The sequence below is a fragment of the Chelon labrosus genome, assembly GCF_963514085.1.
Source record: "Chelon labrosus genome assembly, chromosome: 13".
Classification (NCBI taxonomy): Eukaryota; Metazoa; Chordata; class Actinopteri; order Mugiliformes; family Mugilidae; genus Chelon; species Chelon labrosus.
The window spans coordinates 2,644,109-2,670,499 of record NC_140346.1 but is presented as its reverse complement, the minus strand read 5'-3'; the positions used below and the strand labels follow the sequence as shown (position 1 = coordinate 2,670,499).

Genomic DNA, 26,391 nt, shown 5'->3' with positions numbered 1-26,391 from the left:
GACACTTCTCTCGTTTTTTCTGTTCTACTGGCTGGATGAAGCTTTAATTTGATCTGGAGTTGGAGGGGGTTCAGTTTCACCCTGGCCAACATTCCTCGGTACGTTTCACAGCAGACTCCCCTGCTCATCCACATGTGTGCCGTTGTCAGTGCCATCTCATTAAGTCTGTATGCTTACCGTCCTAACGTTAATTGAGTTTACCTAAGAGTAGCTCATTGGAAATGTGAATGCCGGCTTCTGGCTTGGACCTGAGAACCAAAAACAGGATTTTTTCTTTGTGGGAGCATTAGAAGAGAAATCACTTTGTCCCCCTTCCCTCTTAGATGAAGGTAAATGCTCCCTCACTTCTCTGTAATTTAAGAGCCACCTCGGTCTGCAGTCCAGACGTGTAAAGAGAGATGTGAATGTGACAGCAGATGTGTTGTTTCATGAGGCAGCCGTTTGCCTGTGAGGCTGTATAGCTCCTCAGAAGCAGAGAGGAGCACAGGCCTCTCAGCTGCTGCCTTGAATACTAACTCTGTTGAAAATAGGTCATTCACCCTTTTTCGAAAAACTTTGCTGCTTCTCATTCCCCAGGTGGCTGGGGGAAGAAAAAAAAAAAAAACGTCAGATAGGTGGAAAGATGCCACTTTTTAAAATGAAACCCTTGACATTTGAGCTGTGAGTAAAAACCTGTGGGCTGATTTGAGTTCATTGTTTCTGTCCTCTGTTCTCCTCTGCCCTTCCTCTCCTTCTCTCTGCAGGCTGTCAGCATCAATAAGGCCATCAACACACAGGAGGTCGCTGTCAAAGAGAAGCATGCCAGGAATATCCTCATATTGTCTGTGTGTGTGTGTATGTGTGCGTGAGAGAGGAAAAGAAGCGCGTTAATTTCTGTGTGTGTGTGTAGAATCATTCCTCCTTGGCTGGAGGGTTACGCTAGTGCAAAACAACAAACTTAGTGTATCCTTCCTTATATTCTGCACGTGATCCTGCTGCAGAACTGATTTAGTCATGAGTGAAATGAAAATGCAAAGGCATTGAGGAGTTCTCTTCCACTTCTGTTTCATCAAACACACTTAAAAGAACATAACAACAAATTCTGCAGAAAGGATGGTATTATTTGAGGGATTTGAGTTTTTAAAAAAGATTTATTTTTATATATTTTGGCTGGTTGGGCTTTTCCACATGATTAAGCTGTCATTATCTACACGTAGAGACAGATTAGTAAAGGTTTGTAAAGATGAGGGCTGTCAATGAACTTAAAATATTTTCCAATTTAATTTGCATGATTCACCACAACCTTTTATCTGGCCTCATTCTAATGTGGTCTAAATGTACCTGAAAGGGATGTTTTTTTTTTAATGTTTCCAATACTTATCAACATAGGAGTGGACAAATATGCTAACATTATGATAATATGCAGGATGTTTTATTAGTGCATCAGTACAACATGACAAATGACATCCAGAATATTCTCCAGAATAACCTGATGCAACATAACCTCAGAGGATATGTTGCATCTGCACTGCAAACTCTCCAGCGTGGTGTGCCTTTAGCGAGGGGGAGTGGCATGTTGGGCCAGCAAGGAGTATTTGAGACTCGACATAGTCCCTTGCTAACTAAAATCATCCCTCCCTGATTTCCCAAAACTACAGGTCATGCCAATGGTCATGATAACAGAACATGCACGCGTTAATCATGTGTCAAAAAATGGACAAACGATGTGCGTATGAATGTGCGTCAGCACGTTCTAATCATTAACTTTGATTGGCCTAGTGAAAACAAAACAATATAACCAGACTGTGTTGAAAAAGGCTAAAGAAGAATAGCAGGAGAAGACAAAAGAAAGCATGATGATCAGTTTGCAGCATCAGTCACCAGCCAGACAAACACTAGACAAGAAATGCCATTCGCTGTATCCCGGTGATCCTTGACTGTCCCTGTCACCTTGCATCTTGGGGACCCATCATGAGAAAGGCGCCCACACTTTCTGGGCGGCGGTCAACCGGCTCCCTCTCTCCAGCAACGCGGTGCTCTGCTGGAAGTTCTGCCACGTCTTCCACAAGCTACTGCGAGACGGACACCCGAACGTACGTAACCGTTTCCACTCAGATCAGCAGCCTTGTCTCTCGTTTTGCTCTTCAGTTTAAGCCTACTGTGTGTACGTTTCGTTTCCTGTACCTGATGATTTTCTAAAAGCTGTCCCTCTGTTTGGTCTCTCGTCTCTGTTTCCACCGTTGTCCCTGCAGGTGATAAAGGACTCCATGAGGAACAAGGCTGATTTAACCGATATGAGCAGGATGTGGGTAAGGAAGTACACAGAGATTATCACATTATGTCATGCCTCATACCCCAGCATGCAGGCACATGTCTAAGGACTTTATGTCTCATTTAATCTTCTCTACTGATGACTAGGCAGTTGAATTAAAGGTTTTATTAACTATGGGGGCATTATGGATTTATGTTCTACAAAAAAAAAAAATCTTTTAAGTAGTTTGTAACTGTTTTTATCTGTTCTGAAATGATTGTTAAATAGTTGAGGTAAGTAATAATCTAATAATGTTTTTCTTGTGCGGCACTCTTGTGAGTTGGCTGTGCCTAAAATGGCTCAGGGGATCACAACTTTTATTACCAAAGAGGACAGGAAATATTTTATTAGCCTGTTCCCTTTAATCACGTCCAAGTAGGTTATGACAGCGGAGGGAAAAAAGATGGAAATGTGTCCAGAAGTGCAGCGTAGAGCTAGACGGAGTCCTTGTTAAGGAATTTTCATAGTGAACTGAGTGCACTGAGACGTGAAGCACTGCTTACTGGTGTTTTCTGCTCTGCCGTGATTCAATTATTTCATCATTAAAAGTGTATTAAATAGCCAAGAAAATTGCAGAAAATGCGATCTGGTAAGTAAGTCGGATATCAACAAATTGTTTTCTACCTGCAAAGTTATTCATAATCCCCACCTCTAGCTTCACAATCAGACACTTCAAGTTAAGGAGAAAAGTAATTAAAGGAGTTGTGATTTTGTTCATCAGCGCCAGAGTACAGCCGCCAGCTGTACTTCTTGTTATCATCACAACAGATTACATGATTGTTTGCCTCCGGCCTGCTGCCATCAGAGTAGAGTGACAGACTTTTTTCGCGTGTATGGGACAAAAGCCATGCAGAACGTGCCAAATGTGATTGTCAGAGCTCCTGACACGTCACCTACCAGCCTCGTGTTGTGGCTAACAGTCACAGATATTCCAGATGGTGTAGTGGAATCCCTGCTCCACCTGCTGAGGCCTTTTAGTCAGCTACTAATTAAACATTATAACAGAAAGGCTCTGTGTGTAGACTACAAGCTTTTTTTGTTGGTGAGATTTGCATCGATCTCAGTCTTCTGATGAAATTCACGGTACTTATTTAGCAAACTTTTAGCCACAAACTCTGATGAGTCACTCTCCGTTTAAGGAACATTGAATTGGGCGGAGGCCTTGATATTCCCTGTCACACTCAGTTTTTGCTGATGTCATTAGGTAGGATACGGGAAGTTTGGTTTGCTGTGACCGGGGTTGCAACCTCTTTTTCCTGTCATTACCACTGCACTCCCCATCTTGAGAAAAAAGGAAGCGAGAAGCAGTTGGCCAAAAAGCTGCAGATATTTAACTTTCTCCTCACAAGCCCAGGACAAAGACTGAAGTGAACCGTGCTTTTAGACTGAACTGGTTCACGGTATCCTGGCATAGACAGACTCAATTCTTATCAGAATATAAGACACTTCTGTCTCTACGGGGGTCTTCATAGAAAATTTCAGCTTCTTTCCAGAATATGAGCCTGGTATCGTGCCATTTGGGGCGTGTTTCAACAATACAGAGAAAACATACCTCTGCACGCAATTACATAGCCCTACAACCAATCAGAGCAATGAATTATATGACAAAAGCTTCTTAACAAAGGCAGATATAGCATTCAACCAGTGCAATCTAAACATCTTGCTTCTCAGACGGCAGCCATTTCGTTGTAAACAAAATCAAGTCAGCGGCGCTTAAATGGTGCGTGTGACTACGTCCCTCTACTCTTCCGTCCATCACAGCATAAAGCCCACCCAAACAAGTTGATTGGCCCCACAGATCTTCACTAGGCATGTTGAATTCTGCACAGAGCAGTGCCAGACCAAATTTCTCTCACCAACATTTTGTGGGCGAGGGAACTCGATACTGTATACGTTTATGGTGTTTTTTTTTAGCAACAATTCAGGAGCTGACAAAGACAAAGGCCTTGTGCACTCCTCTGCTTATTTAGTTAGTATGGATAATTCACTCAAAATGCCAAAGAATATTCTTCCTCCATGATCGTTAAGAAGCAGACCCTCTAGTCCTGCAGTAAGAGAAGAGATTATGTTCCGTCTTTGATTTCTCCTTTTTACTCTTGATGTTTCTCCCACAGGGTCACCTGAGTGAAGGCTATGGGAAGCTGTGCAGCATCTACCTCAAACTGCTCATCACTAAAATGGAGTTTCACATCAAAGTGAGTTGGCCTGGCCTATAAAACCACAGCTCCAGTCTCCCTCATCACTCATTATCTTCGTGTCAGACTCTCTTTTTAGTGCTGGCGCGTCTCTGCGGGGGTCTTTATAGAAAACTCAAGCTTTTACTCTAATGGGCTCTCAAGAATCTCTAATGTAGGCTTTTTATGAGGCAGCTGAGCGGAGGGACCGACAGGCAGTTCTGGTGTTACCACAGGAAAATGTGGTTAGTTGTTGCTCTGCTGAAGCCCGGAAGTTAATTCTTACCCAAGGCTGAGAGAAGTCTTACAGGACAGTTGGCCAAGACATGACTCGAGAACCAAGGGAGTAACGTGACGTTTGACTTCCCCTCTCTGTTGCCAGTTTTTGCTAAATTTGCTGAATCATATGGCAGCATCCGGGCTAATCTACTATAAGCTGCATGCATTTCAAAATACCTTTATACCACTTCCATAAAGGTCATTTAACCTACAGTCAGCTCCTATAAAAATGGTCTCATATTAACATTCAGCCTACAAAGAGACACTTTAAAAATCACCATTATGTATTTCACATGTGCATATTACATTTTCAAATAGAGTTATTGCGTTGGTAGCCCTCCGGGCAGCAAACAAATAGGTTTGCATTTGATGTTACATTTGATAGTGATGCATTCTTTGTCTACTCCTTCTTTTCATCTTCTCCTTCTAAACTCAGTATGAAGTCTTGCTAAAGTTTTATGTAAATTCAGCATAACAGGCATCCAGTGCCACCATCTCCTTGATACAGAGCCAGAGTTGTGTTTGATCGCATGCAGCTAGGGAAAGAAAACATTGTGATAAACAGGTCTATGATCAAATTTCAGACAATACGTTTACCCTACCCGTAGACTCATTATCCTTTACATTAAGCTGCTATGACGACAGGTATGATAAAATGGTCTCATACATGATTCTTATTGACTGTAGCAACCATAGACTGCACATAAATATGGACAACACATCTCCACTGACACTATTTCCCCGGGGTGACACCATCTTTACAAGTTTAGAACCAGAATCTGCGCATTACGGTTTGAAAGTGGAGCCACGTGGAGCCACGTTATCGATGACCCGCCCACACTTCCTCCAGACTCACTCGTGTTTTCGTTTAATTAACATTGTGCTCTGCTCTACCTCCACAAGTTGTGAGGAAATGTTGGATTATACACTGTTCTCATTTATTTGTTTATTTTTTCCCAACTCTCACAGCCCTACGGGGCCCCTTCACGGTGCAGTTGGCATGGCAACTTGTAGTCATCATGATGTCACGACCTGTTTCTATAGCGTGAAAATAACTAAAACGAAACGTATGCATCTGTATTATATTAATTACCTAAAATTTCAGAAACCATCCTTAAAACATTTTTTTGACGTGTACTTTAGTGTTTTAATTTGGCCCAAGTCCCATCCAAACCTGCCAGCCACCAGGGGGAGCTCTACTTGCTTTGGCTTCACTTTTGGCACCCTGTTTTGTTGTTCCTTGCATCTATGAGCTTTCTTCATTTTGAGACAAGATTCTTTTAGCAGAAACAAAAACTCGAAATTAGTTTCAGATGCAAAGAAATAAACTTAAAACTCCTAAAACAATTTACTTTATTGACTAATGTTAAATAAAGCTTCATAATGTGCATAAAATCATGATATAACATCACACGCTATTATTACAGTAATATACGTATGTGTCTAAGATAATTACAGGTAATTTATTTTCCCAGGATCTTGGGGATCTTAATTCTCTGGCATGTAGCTGCTGCATATTCATTAACCATTCTGGTTCCCAGTAGGATGGCAGCGATGTGATAATGTAACATGAGAACACAGTCCCTGTCTGGTGCTCTGTATCTAAGGCTTTGTTTCACTCTCACTGTTCTCGCAGTGTTCTTGGGGCGCTGCTACTGTCAATAAAAACTCAAGATCATACTAATTATTATTATTAGTATAAGTAGTATATGAAGTAGTGTAATATTTTTTGATGGCTACATAGCTATTTAACAAGTAAGTTAATACCCAGTCACCAGTAGTCACAATTGTATCTCAGATGGACTTTAAGATGCTTTAACTTTGTAGTTTGACTCTAAATCCTTTGGCATCTCTTTCAGAACCCTCGTTTCCCCGGCAACCTTCAAATGTCAAACAGACAGCTGGACGAGGCGGGAGAGAATGACGTCAACAACTTGTGAGTGCTGATGCTCGGGCTGCTGTTAATGTTGTTGTTGCAGCATCATCCTATTAATGAGTTTCGGCGTTGACTCTCGGCTGTCTGGACAAATGTGTGAAATGAAACACTGAGATCATGACCTGACAGTTGGGACGTGAATATACCAAACTGTGCAGTTCTGCTTTCCTTTAATGGACATGAGTTTGAACCATCAGCAGGAGTCTGGGCTTTGACTCATCAGTAGGCATGACACAGTCAACTTTGTAGAATTTCACATGAAAGGGGAAATAAATGGAGACATGTCAGGAAACAAAGCAAAAGAATCGTGTGTTCGAAATTGTTTTATTTCCTTTTCATATGAATTAAATCGGCTTCAGTCCTGCATCCAGTGTCAGATTGGTTCAGGAAAGCAAGGATTAATCCAGTATTTCAAAGTAAAGGCATGGATCAAGAAAAACAAGGAAAGGAAAACTGGTGTATCATGAGACTGTCCAGACGGAACTGAAAACTTCTTTTCTTTTGTAATTCTTGGCCCAAGTGCTAGATAAATGTGAGTGAAATAATTTATATTTGTAATCTCTCTGTCTCTCTCTCTCACCCCCCCCCAGCTTCCAGCTGACAGTGGAGATGTTTGACTACCTGGAGTGTGAGCTCAACCTTTTCCTGGGTGGTAAGTTGTTTGTCTCTGACTCTGTGCTACCAGCTGTGCTTATCAATGCATACAAGTTCACACAGAAAGATGCAGTCTGACATAACCACATAACGGTTTGAGACACAGATGTGGACTGCTGTTATCAGCCATATCACCAGAGCTCCTCCTCGTCTGACTCAGCCAGCCATGACGCTCTTAGCTGTTACATACTGTACTCTAGCCCTGTTGTTGTTGTCTGTGCGAGTCATCCTAGGCTAATATGTATTGAAGTATAGCCCGGGCTAAAAATAGACGGCTGGGATGTGACCGGCAGCCAAGGAGAAATGCTGGTAAAGCTCTGCACCTCCATTCCTGAATGATCAGGAGGAAATTACATTGTGCTATCTATTTATCATTCCTTTCTTCCTACGTCCTGGTGATTAAATCTCCTCCTCCCCTTTCTAGAAATATTAAGCCAGACCAAAAATCTCTTCCTATCACTTTTCCTCTCTTCACTTTGAGGCTTTCCATGAGACACCTCAGATTAGAGTCAGAGACATCCAAATCTCAAAGCTCTTGTCAGCTTCCTCGTCTGGTCCGGGGTATTTTAAAAGCATCACGTCATCTGGGCCTAAAGAGGCCAGGTCTGAGGTGCATGTGTGTGTGTGTGTGTAGTAGCTGTGCAGGAAACCACACCTCTGCACTGCAAAGAGGCTCTCAGAGTTTTGGGGATGGTGTGAGCAGAGCAGCAGGGAAATGAAGCAGGAGCGTAATGATGAGGTCAGAGAAGGAGTCAGACAATCCTGTTAGTGTTCAGGTTGCTGCTCCCTCTCCTCCCCACTTAAAACTTTTTCCCTGCTTTTTTAAAAACAGGAGTGAGCTCTGTGTTGCTTTCAGACATTTAAGCAGTTAACTGTGGTCGAGGCAACGAAATGAATAGAGAGTGTGGCAGCGCAAGTTGATTGACTCATGAAAAATTCATGACTGATGAGACAGTGTACATGACCGTGTCTCTGTGTTTGCATTAATCATCTCTGATGCCCGCATAATGTAACTGATGAGCTCACACAAGTCTGCGCGTGTATATATCGATTTTAGGACTACAGTTATTGATTGTGTGTGTGTGTGTGTGTGTCTCTCCTCACAGTGTTCAGCTCCCTGGACATGTCTCGGTCGGTATCGGTGACGGCAGCGGGCCAGTGTCGCCTGGCCCCCCTCATCCAAGTCATCCTGGACTGCAGCCACCTGTATGACTACACCGTCAAGCTGCTGTTTAAGCTGCACTCCTGTGAGTCAAACACATCTGAGCAAGTTGCACAAATACAGGATAAATAATACCATCGATCATTTTAGTCATCTATTTCTATTTCTGTAGTGACTGGAAAACCTTGTTGACACCAGCCGTGGTAGTTTTAATTATTTATTCCAAGTTTAAATTCAACCTGTGTTTTGACGTTTACATGCAGCACAGTGCCACTACTAGTCACACTGTTCATTGATTACATCTCTGGTCATCAGTGGAGGTTTTCAGATTTACACCGGAGCTTCAACAAAAATCTTTTCAATCATCAAAGTCAGTCAAATCAGCCCTTTACTTGTGAGTTTCAGTTTCAACAATCATCTCTGGTGATGATGTATGTATTAATTCAAAACAAAAATGGCGTGCTGTTTCATTCACTAACTTTATTTTTGCATAACAAATTACAGAAAGATTTAATAGATTTTACTAAATGGTGGATTGTTCGTTTGAATGTGGATTGGATCAGTAGCTCTGTTACTGGACCTGAAACAGTTCCAGCTGTCTGTTATATTACTCTAGAGCAGTGACAGAAACAAAGACATAACATAGGTTAGATTTTCCCACATATATCAAAAAATGCCAATAAAAGACAGCAGGTCTGAGCTACTTGGGGAATCCCTTATTACATTTGAGAAAAGACTCTTTGTGAATGCCACAAGTCTCTTGAATAACTCCTCACTTAAGGACAAACCTGTTCTTAGAGTAAGTCTTGGTCTCCTGGACATTGTTGTATTTAGGTGTTGAATTTCTAGCTGTGGCTCTGCAGTTAAGATGTATTTTGTGGGAATATTTAAAATCTCTGACATCTTCTTCACAGATGACAAGCTCTTCTCCGAGTTCAAAGATTTCCTCTGGCTCATAAAACATTTCAAAGCTTTAAATTCGTTCAAACCTGCACCTTCAAATGGTTTCAGATGAATAAGATGTGGAAGCTTTCACCTGTCAGCTTTGATGCATTCTTCATCAAATCCCGTCAAACATGTGTGCATTCAGACATGCATTAATGCTGTTTGTATACAGAACATACTGCATGTGCATAATTCCTGAGCACCTTCCTGGGACTGATGTGTTTTTTTTTTGTGTGTGTGTGTGTTTGCAGGCCTTCCAGCTGACACTCTCCAGGGCCACAGAGATCGCTTCCAGGAACAGTTTAAAAAGTATGCACTTCACACACATGCAGAAAACCAGTCAGTCACAGTTTCTCTGTGCTCTCTGACTGGCTGTGACCCAGAGGACTGGCTTCCTGTACCGTGCTGAATGAATTTTCAAACCTTTCTGTTCCGTCTGCCATTCTCATTCTCCATCAGTTCTCTTTTTTTTTTTTTTACTCATCATATCTCTTTCTTGGTTTCAGGCTAAAGAGTCTCTTCTATCGCTCCAGTAACTTGCAGTATTTCAAGAGGCTGATTCAGATCCCACAGTTGCCTGAGGTGAGGACGGCCCTCGCTATCGCTACATTTCACACGTTTTAACCACACCTCAGCCCCAAGATGGCTGATGACGGTTCTTTCAGGTTTCTGGTATTTAAGACAGGATAAATCATCTTTACTTAAATCATATTTAGTCTCAAGTTCAGATAGTTGCTCATTCATTTTCTGTTGCTCAGCTGATTGGCAGTAGCAGTAACTATTACTTGTTGACACTGTCTCCTAGATCTGGATAATTATCCCCTAGACTATGTAAATAAGAATGAACACACAATTAAGCGCAATAAGATTATAAACATTAAATAAATGGTCTTTATAATATATTATAAGAAGCAAATGTCAATATTCATAATTCATTTTTTAAGTACAGTCCATCATCCTTTACATGCTAAACCTCACTCTGACAAGTTGCTACCGACATCAAAGTCCTGAAGGCAAATCACTGACACACGTTGATGCAGATGAGGAACATGTATCATCAGTCACTGACAATATGCATCCATGCAGCTTGAAAATAAGTCACTGATTGACTTCTTGCAGAACCCTCCTAATTTCCTGCGTGCGTCAGCTCTGTCGGAGCACATCAGCCCCGTGGTCGTGATCCCTGCCGAGTCGTCATCCCCCGAGTCGGAGCACGTGGTGGAAACGGACGACCTGGTGGACACAGACGTCCCCGCACTGCCGGTAACTACGCAAGACAATCATTTATGATTGGTACCTTGTCAAACGCAGTCAGTCTGCTGTGGAGCTAGCTGGCTCCTTGGCTTGCATTTCTTTAATCAGCAGTCAAACATTTAAGAGGGACGTTGTGTTTGTGGGAGTCTTGAAGAGGGAGATGAAAACAGGAAGTAACCTCTTCACTAATGCACTCCTGAAATTTTTTTGAGTAACACTACTCTAAACATCTGGTGTATGTTTATGCTGGTATGTCATGGTGTTAATTATATACGCTTTCACATACCTGGCTGTTGAACACATGGGTTTTAGATGTAATTAATGGTATTCTGAAGATTTAATGAGAAAAGCTGTAAACCTTTGATAGATTAGAGAGCAGCAGGGATTGGTGTGTGTGTGTATATATATATATATATATATATATGGACACACACACACACACACACACACACAAAAAGCCCTGCGATAGACTGGAGACCTGTCCAGGGTGTACTCCGCCTCTCGCCCAATGACAGCTGGGATAGGTTTCTGCCCCCCCGTGACCCTCCAGAGGACAAGCGGTTACAGAAAGTGAATATTTACAAAAACACTTTTCCCTTTTAGGCCGCCGTTGAGACCAAGTTCGACGACCTGTTTGGTACTTCGGCCGCTATCGACCCCTTCAACTTCAACAGTCAGAACGGCATGCGCAAAGATGACAAGTAAGTGTCCTCACATGTGCTTATTAACCCAAAACTATGAGTCAGCGTTCACCGTCAGTGCACCTGTACTTCCTGTTCCCTTGCTAACAACCTACAGTGTCAGACATCCCACTGCTCTAATATTTAGTCGTTCCTATATTTGACCACTTGATTGCACCAGTCCACCCCTCAGTGCACATTATTTCTGTCAGGTGTTTTTGTCTAACCTGACGTCACAGCTCTAGATAAAATACCTAAATGGCACTGAATATGTGGTTGTGTGAATATATTTATGTAATTATATGTGGGGCATTTATATATACCGTATGCACTTCTCCTTAAGACCATATTCATTTTGGCCTTTTTTTTATGAGACATATGTCTTGAGAACACTGTGAATTTACAGCTAGTAAAAATTCACGATTTATTTATGTAACAGTGTATTTATGTATTGTATTAATGAGGGATAATTTTATCTGCTTTCATCAGAGACCGTCTGATCGAACAGCTGACGAGGGAGATCCAGGCGCTCAAAGAAGAGCTGGAGTCTTTCAGACTAGAGGTAAAGAGACAAGCAGTGTCAACCTTTTTAAAGAACTTAATCTCTACACTAAGTTTATCTGCGTCTCGGTTCTTGCTCCATTTCCATTTTTCATTTTATTTCCTCTGGTCATTGTCAGAGCGGTCGGCTGTGTCAGGCGCTGAGGGGGCGCGTCAATGAGCTGGAGGCGGAGCTCGCCGAGCAGAGCCACTTGAGGCTGCAGGCTGTAGGCGAAAGCGAGTTCCTGAAGGCGGAGCTGGACGACCTGAGGAGGGTCAGAGAGGACACGGAGAAGGAGCAGCGGAGCCTGACTGAAATAGAGAGTAAGACTTCACTCGGCTGATAACATAAAGTAGTCTTTGAACTCATCATCACACTTGGCATTCTGTAAAGACTTCCTGTTTAGTGTGTTAGCTTAACTGATCTAAAAAGTTTTAACCTTGAAAATAAGGTTAAACAACAAGTTGAGGATTTAAAATTACTTTTACAATATTTATAATACTGAAGGGGAAAGATAACAGTTGTCACATAAAAAACTATAAACTATTTTATCAAGCTACCCCTTTACTGTGACAGGTGTTTCTTCATGTTTGTGTAAATTACTGCAGATTTGATGGTGTCTTTGTGTCTTTCCCCAGAAAAAGCTCAGGCCAATGAGCAGCGCTACACCAAACTGAAGGAGAAGTACAGCGAGCTGGTTCAGAGTCATGCAGACCTGCTGAGGAAGGTGAGACAGGCTCTTCTTCATGTTCGTGACCCTCTGCCCTGTGTTCTTGTAACAGCTACACCGATCAGGCATAACAGGCCTCTGTGGATCAGGCTTGGTCCAGTTCATCCCACAGATACTTGATCAGTTTGGGATCTAGTGAATTTGGAGGCCAGGTCAACACCTTGTGCTGTTCTTTATGTTTTTTTGAGGAGTTCCTAAACTGTTTTTGTGTGTGTGTCTGTGTCAGGCTGCATCCTGCTATGGGGTGGGGGTGCCTGGTCTGGTCTGGTCTGGTCTAGATGGGATGGTACATGTCTAAGTAACCAATGAATGCCAGGTCTAAAAGTTTCCCAGCAGAACATTGTCTTGTCACAAGATGGTCAATGTTATTCACTTCTCCTTTCAGTGGTTTTAATGTTCTGCTGCTCAGTGTATAAAACCTGGAATTTCTAAGTGAGATTACCTGCTTTCCTCCATCTGGCCCTTTGTCTCCGTCCTAACTATTCTGTGTCCTGTGTCCTTTGCAGAATGCAGAAGTGACCCGACAGATGACAGTAGCTCGGGCAGCACAGGATGAAGTGGACGCAGTGAGGAAAGAGATGACAGAGAAGGTGAAGGCTGCTCAGGAGGCTGCAGACAGACAGGTGAGGATGAGGGACATTTTCGGACCACTTCAGAACATGCACAGAAAATATGGGTCCAGCAGTTGTGTGGAGATAAAAAGAAAAAGGGTCAAGCAGTGAATTTTTGTGGCCTACTGCGCAGTCCTCTGGTGAATCAACCAACAACAAACATTTTTTTTTTTGAGCTGAGCTGTCTAAATCTAGATTTTGACTTGTCTTTCCCAGGAGAGGGATCAGCTGGAGCAGCTCCAGGAGCTACAGAGAGAGCTGGTATCCAGCCGGGCTGAGCTGGACTCCCTGAAGACCACCGTGGCATCATCACAGCAGGTCATTCTTCTCTCACTCTCCTCACGTACAAAGATTATCTTAAATTTGCCAACTAGACCCCAGAGTGTCTGTGACGAGTTTCAGAACTAATTTAAAATGCGCATTTTAAAAAAGTACCAGCTGCTACAGGACGGGGAAGATTAATGACATGAATTTTTGTGGCCCCGACTAACAGACCTGTGATCCTAATGGAGTACAGTCTAGATATGAGCTAATAATGGGCTGCTTATTGAACAATCTCACTTACACCCCACTTTAGCAGGAGAAGGCCAAAGGTGAAGATTCTGAAATCTGAACTCTTTTCCAAAATAATAAACACAGAAAGTTAAACACAGGTAAAAATCATTCTACATCCTTGGTCAGACAAATCTCTACTTGGTTGCTGTCAGTATTCGAAACAGGGCTAAATCCTGACTTTTGACTGTACATCCTCTCAACGTGTATTTCATTTTCTCAAGTTTGAAAAAAAAAAAACATGATATCTTTAAGCCACCGGGAGATAGGAGGATATTTAGCAGACATCCAATGTAATAATAAGGAACGTCTTGCTAGGAAGGATGTGAAAGCTGTCATGTCCTTTTGTGTAGAGTTAAGTGCAAGCGAGGGGTCAGGAATCCCAAATATAGCAATCAGAGGGCAAGGTTGGAGATTCACCCAAAGAACAGAGGAGAGAATAGTAAAACAACCTGCCCTGAAACCTTTCAGATCAGGAGAAAGAAAAAAACATGTGGCTGAGGTGACAAGGAGAGCCATGGCCATTTATCACGTTTGTCTTCCACTTTCGGTTACAGTTCAGATAGTCTAGACTTAGAGAAATGCACCCTGTGTAAGACCTTTAATTGAATAAGTCCATTTACGAGCACAAGAGGTGGTAGATCGTATCCTCTCTATGGGCTGTTCCCAGAACCCTTCATGTATTTGCATTCCCTGTTCCCTTTCCCATGTACTTTTGTGTGTGTTTGCTGAGCCAAGTGAAGCTGCTGTTTATAACAGACTTTTATTTGAAAGAAGAGCCTAAAATAAAAACTAAAAAAAGTGAAGCAGTGAGTACTCCTGCAAACAGCTGCTTTTTGACTGATATTTGGTCATTCTGTGTCCTTTACACCATTAGTGGAGCATTTCATTGAAGGATGACTTTTATTTATGCCATTGCTTTCAGGGAAAACGTGCCTCTATGAGCAGCTAACAAATTGATCTGCAGGAATATTTACAAGAGGATAATTAATTCCGTCTAACAGTCAATCATTTGTGCTGCTAACCCTCACAATCCCCGATGAGTCCACTGAGTGATTGTGACTTCCAGTTTCCGATGTTTTCCCCTCATACTCTGTTCCCTCTGCCTCTCATTTGTTTCTCAGCCTCCCACTCCTGAACTTCTATTTTGGTATAGCGACCACTTCTCAGCTCTGTCACTCTTTCTGTCCTCCTCCATCTCTCTGTAATCTCATAGCCGTTTTCTCACACAGCCCACGTTTTCTGTCGCTCCCGTCCTGTGTTTCCATTGCTCTCTTAATTAATTCTGCTCCTTGTTCATTTCTTCTTCTCTGTGCGACCTGCTGGCATCCAGGCTGTAAGTCTTTCAGCTGTTTCTTTGTACGCATACATCTCATTATCTAACCTGTAAAAATAGATGAGTTAGTTACATCAAATTTCCCATTCCTCTGAGGTTGCATTGAGATTGCAAGCGTTGTGAGTTTCACAACCACTACTTCCCAGTGTTCCTTTGATTGTAAGCTTGACCTCAACCCCTTAGAGTCTGTGCGGCTCTCCACAAACTGAGTCTATATTGTTATAAACAGCGGCTGAAGATAAAGAGTTTTTTTTATTGTGAGGTCAGATCACTCGAATCACACCACATCCTGACATGTCCTGACAGCTATGTATTATCCTAACCATATCCTCAAAATCATTTCCTTCCATTGTCAGTGTTTTTTGTGTTTGTTTTTAATCGCTCCTTCTTTTATTTCCTCGATGTAGTCGAGTGAGGTGCTGAGCACTCAGCTAGCGGCCCTGGAGTCTGAGAAAGCCGAGCTGGTGCAGTCTTTGTCGAAGGTGGAGGCAGAGCTGGTGGTCCAGGGGGAGGAGCTCCAGCAAGTCCAGATCTCACTGGCCACTGAGCGGGAGAGCGGGGTGAAGACGGCTGAAACCCTGCAGAATCAGCTCAATGAGAAGGTGAAGAACTGTCTCTCTCAATGAGCTGCTCTAAATCAAACATGAGAGAACCACGTGTCCAGTGAATATTTATATTCATAACACAGGCGTGTATGGTGAGTTTAAGCATTCACGTGTGTTTCTGGTCCGCAGGAGAGTAGGGAGCAGGCGTTGGAGAGCCAGCTGGTGGCGGCTCGTTGGTCCAGCCTGCAGGGAGCAGTGGAGGAGGCAGAGAAGATCATCCAGGACTCTCTGGCTCAGATAGATGACCCGGCACACATCAGCTGCACCAGCTCCGCAGGTCAGACACTGATGTCTTGATACTGTAAAATGCAGTAGTGAATTAATGTTTCTCTGCATGCTCTAATATATTAATCCATCTGTGCAGACTACCTTGCATCCAGATGTCAAGCCTCTTTAGACTGTATGGACCGATTACATTCTGCCAAAGAGGCCTTTTTGGGTGACAACACAGGTGAGACACCAATAGAGTTTTAATTGCTTCAACTCAGTCCTCTATATTAGGTTAGGTACCTTTTATCTTCAGTCATTTTATTGTAATAGATTTGCTTGCCACTTCCAACGTCTGCTTCCTAAACATGTATTTGTAGAGTAAATGATTGTAATTGTAGATTTGAATTGATCAGGCCTTGTGATTTTTAAAAAAAATATTTCTGGGACCTCTGATTAAAGGTTAAATGTGTTTTTTGTCCATTTAATTTATAGCCTGATAACCGTCCATCGTCTGTAAGAGCAGACATAAAACGATGCAGTCTTACTAGATAAGGTTCACCAGAACATTCATTAACATGAGCAATGAGATGTTGTTTTCATCGGCTGTTTCTGAACATCTCTCTTGTTTAGCTTCATATGGATTGTTTGAACTGTTTGTGCAGGCGTGTCTGAGCTAATCCGGGTGGTGACCCAGTGTGGCCACCTGGTGGGCGACACCATCGTCCAGGGTAGTGCCACCTCCCACATGGTGCCTGTGGATCAAGCTGATGGTGAGTGTGTGATCCAGAGAAAGCGAGAGATGGACGGATTGTTGTCTCAGCGCCTGTCATGATATTAATCTGCGGTTGAGGCAGTCAGCCCAGACGTGGACATGTTTGGACATGTCTGAGAATCCTGATGTTTTTCATGTGAGGTCGGGCAGTGCAAATTGAATCTGTTATAACTGTCTGGAATGGAAATTATTCAGCATTATTTGCAATATAATGAAATAATCTGGTCTTTTTGGCTTCTGACATCCTGCAAACAGCACGTAGTCTGGGTCGCATTTTTTCTAACAACTACAAAAAATTATTATTATTTATTTCTCCCCTCTAAACTTTTCACATGGTTTAATCTTAATTAATGTTCAGACGATTCAATATTCCACCAAAAATCCAAGATTAGAGCGAAAGCCCAAAAACAGAAATGGATTGTACATCAGAACCATTCTTCTTTCCTCACTATTAATCATCTCACAACCTCTCACACCCAGTGAATATAAAACTGTATATAAAATAGTTCAAACTAGCTCCAGCTACAGTAGTAACATGCTGTTTACACCAATAATAATCAAATGATGGTAAATAATAATAGTATAAGTCAAAGGGACCAAAACAGGACTTTTAATTGATTAGTATATTTTAACTACATTGTACAGCAGGACTGGATTTTTTTCATGCATCATGCAGGAGGAAGCGGAGTATATTGCTTTATTAGTTCTTTCACTAGTTCTTCCCCCAGTGCAGCTGGTGATTCTGTTATAGTACCTTCTGAATATCTGAGATTTCTGCCGTGGAGTTCACATTACTAACAGAAATAGCTCTTAAGTCATGTTTTGAAAGCAGCCAAAACATACACGGATAGAACAAAATTGCTGACTTCATACATAAGTAATGTTTTTTAGCTGTCTTGGGAGATGGCAAGTCTAAACATGCCCAAGAGCTCTGGCCAGCTCCTGTTATAGTGACTAAAAACAAACATGTAAGAATGGAACTGGGTTGAGCTGCAGAGTGTAGCTGTGAGACCAACCCAGTGTTGTTGTTTTTTTTTCCATGCATTGCTGACATATCTGAGTATAGCATTTGAGAGCCCGCGTACTGCCCTGCATCTAAAAAACAGGCCGACAGCTGCTGCAGAGGTAGATTTAGTTTCCCCTCTTCCTCCAATCAGTGGCTGTTTCAGCCTTTAGTTGACACTTTGCTGCAGGGGATGTTGGTTTAATTAACACTGCAGCTGCAGCCACAAGCGGCACTGTTACACATCAGAGTTTACAGAAGACACCATGTGATACTTTCATAGAAAACAGACTGTAAGTATTACAATAGTGTGGAATTGAATAAAAATCCATTTGTACAGCGTATGTACCTATCTGTATGTGTATCAGTGCTTCTCTTTGGGTTTATTTGTGTAATTAAAGCCCAGTTTGTTCATCCTCCTTGTCCTTGTTTCTCCCAGCCCTGTCGGAGAGTGTGAAGGCGTGTGGGGGTGAAGCTCTGGCTCTGCTGGGACAGATGAAGCAGCAGGACAGTCTGAGTGCAGCGGACAACAGCAAGCTGAAGGCAGCTCTGGAGGCCATCCTGGCCACTGCAGAGGTCCATACTTCATACATACTCCTAGCTGTACTATGACACTGTGAATTATGCTGCCGACCGATGAAGTGAGACACACTGCGTCAACCAGAGTTGATGTAGGAAGATGTTTATGATGAACTCATTGATTCATCTCTGCTGTGGTTTTCAACTTCTGTCTGTCTCTGGCTGTGTTTACCGGGACAGCTTGGTTGAAATAATTCTGATTTGAGATTTGGTTCTAGCTCTAATTGAAATGAAAATCAATAAGTGTTTACATGCCCCAAAACATAAATTAGAATGGAACTGTTTTGATTTGAAGATTTGACGTGCACATTGTTTACACGTCATTATTGACCAGGGTTACATCAATTCACAACAAATAGTTGTTTTGCTGCCGCCATGTTTCATCACGTCACTTGATATGACGTCTGTTCTGATTGAGATCATTACATCAGTGTTTTTATTCTGATTATAAGTGGAATACCACTGTCCATGTAAATGCTGCCTCTGAGTCAGTCTTGCTCTTTCCTTGTTTCAGAAACTGCGTCCTCAGGGTTTGGAGCTGCAGCAGGGGGAGCTGGGAGATCTTGTGGAGCAGGAAATGGCTGCCACTTCCGCTGCAGTGGACTCAGCGGCTGCCAGGATAGAGGTCCATAAGCATCTGTGTGTGTGTGTGTGTGTGTCCATGTGTTTAGCTCAAACAGCAGATGTCTATTTAAGTGTGCTCTGTGCGTGTGCCATGTGAAAACATTGCTCCCTGTTTCACTTAAAGCAGTATTAACTTCAAAGTGTCTTTTTTTTCCTCCTCTGTGCCTCTGTGTACCCCAACAGGAAATGCTCAACAAGTCTCGAGCAGTTGATACAGGAATTAAGATGGAGGTCAACGAGAGGTAAAAACAGATCAGGGCCACATTTGTTTGCCGCAGGGAAAACAGCCTGGAATCACTTTCTGTCTGAAACGTCACTTGTGGTTAATTATAGACTCAGAAATAACAGTGACTGTCTGAGGTGAAAAAGTCTAAACACAGAGTGTAACATCTTCCAGACAACTGAATACATAGAATCTAAATGAGTTAAAAAGTGGGAATATTTGAACTAGATCTTCCAAAGCAAGATCACCTTCATTACACTGACAAGAATAGCCCATTCTCCCAAAATAGAAATACAGCTGACCCACAAACAAACTATGGCTTTGTCTTGGTTTCTCTCATCTACTTAGCGGCAAATTGAAATTAGAGTGGAGATGAAACCATAACTGGAAGTATCTGCAGCCAAACCTTAGAAAAACAACAACCATCTCTTCCACGAAAGAGAAATGAAAGTGCATAGATTGAGGAACTAAGTCTAATGAACAAAAGGTGCAGCAAACCGAAGTACCAGTTATTTGTTAGTGAAACAAGCAAAAGCTGTGAGCTAGAAATGGAAGAGGAGTTTTTAGACGGTCACGCAGTGTGTAGTGTGAGTAGTGATGTGTGAAGAATTTCATCAATTCAGTCATAGAGTTGCTGTATGGCGCATAATCTTTGTCTGGACAGGTCCTTTTGTCGTGCATACAGGCCAGAAGTCAGTTTCTGCAGCAGTCTCTGCTCTGTGCTAATTAAACTTTCTCACCCAGTGATTAAATTATTAATGTAAAAAAAAACAGTCGCTGCTGTAGGAGGCAATTATGAAAAGAAACCAACAACTACTGCAGCCACTAAAACGATGCTGAGAATTTAGGTCAGCGGTGCTTCAGTCATGCGTTAACTGGGGCTTCACACCTCAGAAGTTGACAACAGTTCAACAGACTTGATTAGAACAAGCAGCATTCACGATATTTGCAGACTGCACGACTATAAATGTGATGCTATGCTTCCTGTCAATTAAAAATGTCACTGTTACATTAGCTCCACCGTGTCAGTGTTGGTGTCCTCTGCTCTGTCGCCCCCTGTAGGATCTTGGCCTCCTGCACAGAGCTGATGCAGGCCATCAAGGCGCTTGTCCTGTCTTCCAAAGATCTGCAAAGGGACATTGTGGAGAGCGGCAGGGTGAGTTTTATTACTTTATTAATTTCCAAAGTTAACAAGGAAGTGCAGCAAAAATATAGAGACATTACTGGTAAGCTGACAGACTAAGGAGATATGAGATCATCAGCGTGGTTACTCTAATTTCGATATCTCACTTCTGCAAACTGTGATATTAGTTGTCACTATAATTTGACATATTATAGACTAATAATTGACAGTTTATTGGTAATAAATCCTAAATAAACCTTGTGCAATACAATAATAATTATTTTATTTTAACATTTGCACTTTTGTCCAACAGGGGGCAGCCTCCATGAAGGAATTTTATGTCAAGAACTCCCGCTGGACTGAGGGCCTGATCTCTGCCTCTAAAGCAGTGGGATGGGGCGCCACGGTCATGGTGTAAGTCATCTGAGTATAAAAGTAGCCATGCATAAGAAAGGTGTAAATTTACTTGGAAATAAAGAAAGAACAAACAAGACGGTAAATCTTTTGTTGTCATCAAAGTGATCTCCCAACTATGAAAAAGTGAACATGTCCAAATCTTTTTTTACATGCTAGACACGCCATGAGCAAAATAAGTAAGCAACAAAGGCTGAGCACCACTGCACTGTCTAAATAAAAGCAGAGTTATTATAGTTTTGTATTTTGCCATTAGTCTCTATTTTTATTTATTTTGTGTTCATTATTTTTTTTAGTATTTAGTTGTTTCAGTGTTAGTTATAGATTAAGTTTAACTACAACATGAGGGTATTTTTTCAGTGGCAAAATTTAAACAGTTCAGGATTACACTGCAAACTTGTTGCTTCACAGTCATGTAGTCAACAACCTAGTGGTACCACTGTGTGGTTTTGAGTAGTTTATCAGTGTTTGATCAGAGCTGAGGGTGAGCAGACCCGCATGCTTGAGCTGCTGGCAAGTGCCAGAGCCGTGGGTGGAGATGGAAGCGTTGTTTAGTAAAGATGTATGCATCTAAGCTATTTTAGGAAGGCATGAAGGAATTATTTTCATGGATAAAAACCTGTGAGTGTGTCATTTTGCCGTACACAGGTGTATTTTGCTGGGAGATTTAACCTTAAAAACGGTGATTCTGAGCTGTGTTGTCTTGTTCCAGGGATGCTGCAGACATGGTGGTGCAGGGAAAAGGGAAGTTTGAGGAGCTGATGGTGTGTTCGCGTGAAATAGCTGCCAGCACTGCACAGCTAGTGGCTGCTTCCAAGGTGAGCAAAGAATTCACTGCTTTAAAAAGGAAGTGTGTATGCTTGAGTTCTATACAACAGAACGGCTAAGTTCTTCTGACTGATATCTTTGGTGTTTGCTCAACTAATAATGGAGGTGTAGGCAGCTTCTCTATGTTTTATTTCTCTTTTGTATTTTCCAGGTAAAAGCAGACAAAGACAGCACCAACCTGCACCGTCTACAGAGCGCGTCCCGTGGCGTCACACAGGCCACTGCTGCTGTCGTGGCCTCCACCAAGTCTGGGAAGTCTCAAATTGAAGAGAAAGGTGAGGGCCTGCCATTGACTGCTGCCATGTTGGGCACAGACTCCTAACATACAGATAATTCTTGAAATTTACTTACCGAAGGAATTGGAAGGCATCTCTCTTAGATGTTCTGTTTGGGGGAGCTTTGGTGTCGTGGTTACAGGAACAACTTGGGACTGAAGGATCACAGGGTTTAAATTCACAAAGTTGTTGTTTTGAAACAAATATAATTGCACCAAGGGCCATGACAGTCCAAGCCAGTGATTAGTTTCTGTGGTGTGTCCTGCAAAAGTAAGGAAACAACAAAGTCAAGAGGGCACGCAGAGAATGCTCTTCTTGTTTTTTCACCTCGTCTGACATGATGATCTAGTATGAGTAGACTGTAGACTAACTGATCCGCATTGCTCAGGAGAGGCCAGCACCGTGGAGTAGTTGGTAGTTCTTCCTAGCCTCCTAGCAAATCTTGGTGAATACAGACTACAGCCACCTGCTGCCATAGGGAGTCATTTACTTTTATGCAGGCTGAGAATGTACCTGCCAGTTGGCCGTTGTCTGAATTCTTTGCGATGCATTCAAGTGCAACTTTAAGGCCCTAAAAGTTTTGTTCTTTGGCTTTGTGTCCAGATACAATGGACTTCTCCAGCATGACTCTCACCCAGATCAAACGACAAGAGATGGACTCACAGGTAAGCAGCCGACAGCACTGACCAAAAATATTAATCCTGAACAAGCCGTGTAAATGAGTCTTTGGTAATTAAATCAAGCCTGTAAATTCATTCAAGAAAATGGAAGGCTGTAACAGTGGGCCTTTCATTGGACTTGAAGAAAAATAGTCTCTCCCGTGTGGCCCTTCACCTCAGAAAATCTAATTTTAGGACTGAATGGTTATGTGTTGATTGTTAAAACTCCTCAGAAGGTACATTGTTCATCATTCTCATACGAACTCACATATGACCTGCTCTGCTTCACCCACGCTGGAAGAAAAACACAGGAAGGCCTGGATCTTCTCACGCACACACACTCAGCTCATTGTTGTAACTGCTCTGTGGGCTCCTATTTAAAGACCGCTCAGTGTATTTTTAGCCTAAAGCAAACTTAAACGTGTAAATAATGGTTTATAACTGGGTTTTAGGACATGTCCAAGAACACAGGGGAAATGAATTAAGCTATGTTTACCTTTACCTTACTCTCAAATAATTTAGCCTGCTAGACATGTGTTGTTTATGTGGTCTATAAAACTGGCATCTTGTGGCACATAGCAGATCATAGAGAAGACAGAATTGTAAAAATATTCTCCCTGACACCCACAATAGGATTACTGTATATTGTATAGTAGTTCATACATGAAATATATGTACTGCATACTAAAAGGAAGTTGGTGTACAGTGAAGTCTGCGTATGATTTAAATTTCTCATGATTTGACAGGGTGAATAAATGATGGCAGGAAAATGATCAGTGTGTGTGGGTCCTCTGAATCTGTCTTTTTCCTCAGGTCCTTGTTCTAGAGCTGGAGACCCGTCTGCAGAAGGAGCGAGAACGTCTCGGGGAGCTGAGGAAGAAACATTACGAGCTGGCTGGTGTGGCAGAGGGCTGGGGCCAGGAAGAGGAGGGTGAGAACGGACGAAAACCCACATTTCATTGAATGCATCCTAAAATACTGCGTGTCTAAGGAAAAGTTGCTCAAATCTGCCTCCTCCCCTTCTTCCACAGGCACAGGGTGAAACCTGCCACTGCTGTCAACCCCCTCCTCCCCCACCTGAAGACTGGCTTCTGTCTGCCTCCTTCTATTTATAGACACACTTTTCAGTCTCTTCCTCCCTTTTTTTTTTTTACTTTTTGTTTTTTTGTTACCTAAGCCAAATGAAAAGGTGCTTCTTTTCTATGCTTCCATGCTTCTCCACCCCTGTCCGGAAGCTTCCATAAAGGGCAGCACCAAGGGCTCAGCGGTGGTGGCCATCGGAGGGAGGAACACAGGGATGTAATGTAATTATCGGGGTGAATGAAAAGTTACAGCCCGACTCCACAGCCTCGCGTCCCCACCTACCCCTCCGCTTCTCCCCCAGGACTGTGTCGGTGCAACGCAGCAGTATTTATTGTCTTTCCTTTCCGTGGTCTTTAATAGTGGCGATCTGTCGAGGAGTCGCAGCAGAGCACAAAAGCAGCAGAGTTCTACTTGAGACAACCCAGGATGCTCTGCACAAGGGCCAAACTCTCAGCAGCAAGAGTAGAGCTCAACTTGTCCCTGCCCCAAATTCATGTCTCTGTGTAACATAGATGGCATGCATGCTCTCCTGTTAAACCAAGTGTTTCTTTTCATGAGCTTCTGAAGCTGTGGGAGCTGCTCTTTATCTGTCGGTGCAGCTCTCCTCCTTAGTCTTGTCCTCTTCTTTTCTCACTGTGAGTTATCACCTTATTAAGTCCATGCCGCTTTACTGGCTGGTTCACTGGACTTTCTGCCTTTCACCTCTTCACCGTTGTAACGACCTTGACTGTTAACTTGAGCAAACCCCCTTTTTGCTTTTCTTTTATTCTTAACAGACGCTTTCACGGGAACTCGTGAAGTAGTTTCAGAGCAGTAAAGTAGCACACAAAACAGTCTTCTCCCTGTGAGCTTTGAGACTGCCGACTACCTCACGCTACGTCATCGGAGGTCGGCAGGTAGCGGCGCATCATGGGGAGGTTTGATGAGTAGTGAAGTGCTGCTTAAAACACTAATAAAACAGTCTTAATTTTTGTCATTTCCTCTTTTAGTTCCTCTACAACTAGGGAACCGGGTAACAGGAAGCAACCTCTGTTTTTATATATGTATAAAAAGCCACAACAAGTTCTGAAAGGCAAAGTTTGTCCTGAATCCAAGACTGTTTCATTGATTCTTTTGATATGTCAGTGGTCGAGCAGCACTACAAACCAAGACATCACAGGTAGAACTGAGATCCAGTCACAAAATAAAGCTGTCTGTCCCTGGACTAGAGTTCCCGCCAGCAGCAGTCCAGGGCCGCCCGCTCAGTCAGATTAATCCAGAAGAGTTTGAATATTTGAGATCCAACTTGAAGGAGAACTCACATCGGGAGTGTTCAATGGTATCTCACAAGAACCTGCCTCTTCAAAAACACACAGGACTGACGGTTGACTGTCGTCTTCTGAATCCTTCAATAACTAACAGCCTGCATTGCCAGAACCGCTGTGGACTCTGAAGTGTGCGACACACAGTGTTTTCAATAGCTTCCTCAAGACCAAGTAGCTGTGTATATATGTAAACGACAAGCCTTCTGTTGTTGGAAATAATCACTTTCCTTTAATCTCAAAGCTTCAAATGGTGCACATGAACGCCACACGTGACTAATGGAGGTTATTGTTTTTTGTTTTTTTTCCAAAATGAGGTTTGATTATTATTTAACAGAATTTCCTGCTGAGACTGATGAACTGACATTCAGCTTGTTGCCAGTGGACTGATCATGCCTTTGTGGAAACCATGAGATATTTTCAACCCAACAAACGTGCGACGACTTTCTTTCTCTGTGTCTTAACGTACCTGGTTTCGACGCTCTGCTTCAGCTGTGTATCTCTAAAGAAAAGTTGCAACACTGGGTATTTAACAGACACTGGTCAAATTGTAATTGCCAATAATTCTTCCACACCCAGACGGTTAATTGAAAAAAGGAAGTTGTTAAATAGACTTTTTTATTTTTTTTCTGACACCACCTATCTGCTGCACCATCTGAGTTAAAACAAACAGCAAGTATTATTTGCAGTGCTGTTGTCTCCAGGTCTTTGTATGTAATGCTGATTTTAGCTGTGTGCTGTCACTTCTTCCACAAACTGGGCAAAGTGGTTTCATTAGAAATTTAAATGTAAAACAACAAAAAGAAAATTCCATAAAAGAAGGATGAAATGAGGGCTATGTCAAGTGTCTTGAAAGATGAATTGAACACACCTTGAGTGATGTATGGTTTTGGTTTTTGCCCAGATCCTCTTTATTAACCTTTCTTTGTCTCTTCTCTGTCTCTGTCGGGTTCGTGTCTGTAGTTCTACCAGCTCAGCCAGCCTTTCAAACTGCCTCACGTTGTAGTCGGAGAGAAACAAATACTCACATAGCAACATTGAAATATGTCTTTGTATGATATACTAAAACTATGTTGGTGGGTTTGATTTTATTTTTTCAGTTTTTAAAATAAATATTTCAACTCATTAATACACATGAAGACGTGACTGTGGTTTTTGATTTTCTTCCCTGACATTAGATGGACTCCAGAGACAATGAAATATGATGAGGGAAGTGATGAGGCTGTGATGAGCAAAAAAAGTTATTTTCAGATCATTCAGCCGGCAGTGATGGAAGAAGCCCGTTGATCCTTTACTTAAGTAAAAGTACAAATATAGCGATATAAAAATACTCCGTCACAGGTAAAGGTCTTACTTATGTAACATTCCATGCATATTACATTAACAGCAAAATGTCAAAGTAATAAACTGAACAGGCTGTTTTGGTCCTTCTGAATCATTATTAAATATCACAAGTATGAGTGTTCATGCAACCTGTACTAGCTGCAGGTGGAGCTAGTTAGGACTGCTTTAAATAAAATTAAAATAAATCTGAGGGGGTAAGGAGAG

At 42.2% G+C, this 26,391-nt stretch overlaps 1 protein-coding gene across 2 annotated transcripts in view; it reads left to right on the top strand.

Annotated features, from left to right (window-relative positions):
* hip1 (huntingtin interacting protein 1) overlaps nucleotides 1-25,982 on the top strand; it is a 45,658-nt gene extending 19,676 nt beyond the window's left edge. For both annotated transcript variants that reach the window (XM_084559303.1, XM_084559304.1), the window contains exons 2-31: nucleotides 744-807; nucleotides 1,930-2,072; nucleotides 2,232-2,288; nucleotides 4,405-4,485; nucleotides 6,603-6,679; nucleotides 7,270-7,331; nucleotides 8,440-8,580; nucleotides 9,692-9,749; nucleotides 9,947-10,022; nucleotides 10,560-10,703; nucleotides 11,298-11,395; nucleotides 11,864-11,936; nucleotides 12,055-12,238; nucleotides 12,554-12,642; nucleotides 13,152-13,268; nucleotides 13,473-13,574; nucleotides 15,552-15,746; nucleotides 15,879-16,026; nucleotides 16,114-16,200; nucleotides 16,622-16,729; nucleotides 18,174-18,310; nucleotides 18,828-18,938; nucleotides 19,121-19,179; nucleotides 20,223-20,316; nucleotides 20,597-20,697; nucleotides 21,410-21,515; nucleotides 21,677-21,800; nucleotides 22,404-22,465; nucleotides 23,273-23,390; nucleotides 23,491-25,982. In XM_084559303.1, coding sequence (XP_084415429.1) covers nucleotides 744-807; nucleotides 1,930-2,072; nucleotides 2,232-2,288; nucleotides 4,405-4,485; nucleotides 6,603-6,679; nucleotides 7,270-7,331; nucleotides 8,440-8,580; nucleotides 9,692-9,749; nucleotides 9,947-10,022; nucleotides 10,560-10,703; nucleotides 11,298-11,395; nucleotides 11,864-11,936; nucleotides 12,055-12,238; nucleotides 12,554-12,642; nucleotides 13,152-13,268; nucleotides 13,473-13,574; nucleotides 15,552-15,746; nucleotides 15,879-16,026; nucleotides 16,114-16,200; nucleotides 16,622-16,729; nucleotides 18,174-18,310; nucleotides 18,828-18,938; nucleotides 19,121-19,179; nucleotides 20,223-20,316; nucleotides 20,597-20,697; nucleotides 21,410-21,515; nucleotides 21,677-21,800; nucleotides 22,404-22,465; nucleotides 23,273-23,390; nucleotides 23,491-23,501 — 3,027 coding nt within the window. In that variant the 3' untranslated portion in view covers nucleotides 23,502-25,982. The remainder of the gene's footprint in view (nucleotides 1-743; nucleotides 808-1,929; nucleotides 2,073-2,231; nucleotides 2,289-4,404; nucleotides 4,486-6,602; nucleotides 6,680-7,269; nucleotides 7,332-8,439; nucleotides 8,581-9,691; nucleotides 9,750-9,946; nucleotides 10,023-10,559; nucleotides 10,704-11,297; nucleotides 11,396-11,863; nucleotides 11,937-12,054; nucleotides 12,239-12,553; nucleotides 12,643-13,151; nucleotides 13,269-13,472; nucleotides 13,575-15,551; nucleotides 15,747-15,878; nucleotides 16,027-16,113; nucleotides 16,201-16,621; nucleotides 16,730-18,173; nucleotides 18,311-18,827; nucleotides 18,939-19,120; nucleotides 19,180-20,222; nucleotides 20,317-20,596; nucleotides 20,698-21,409; nucleotides 21,516-21,676; nucleotides 21,801-22,403; nucleotides 22,466-23,272; nucleotides 23,391-23,490) is intronic.
* Nucleotides 25,983-26,391: the final 409 nt, after the last annotated feature.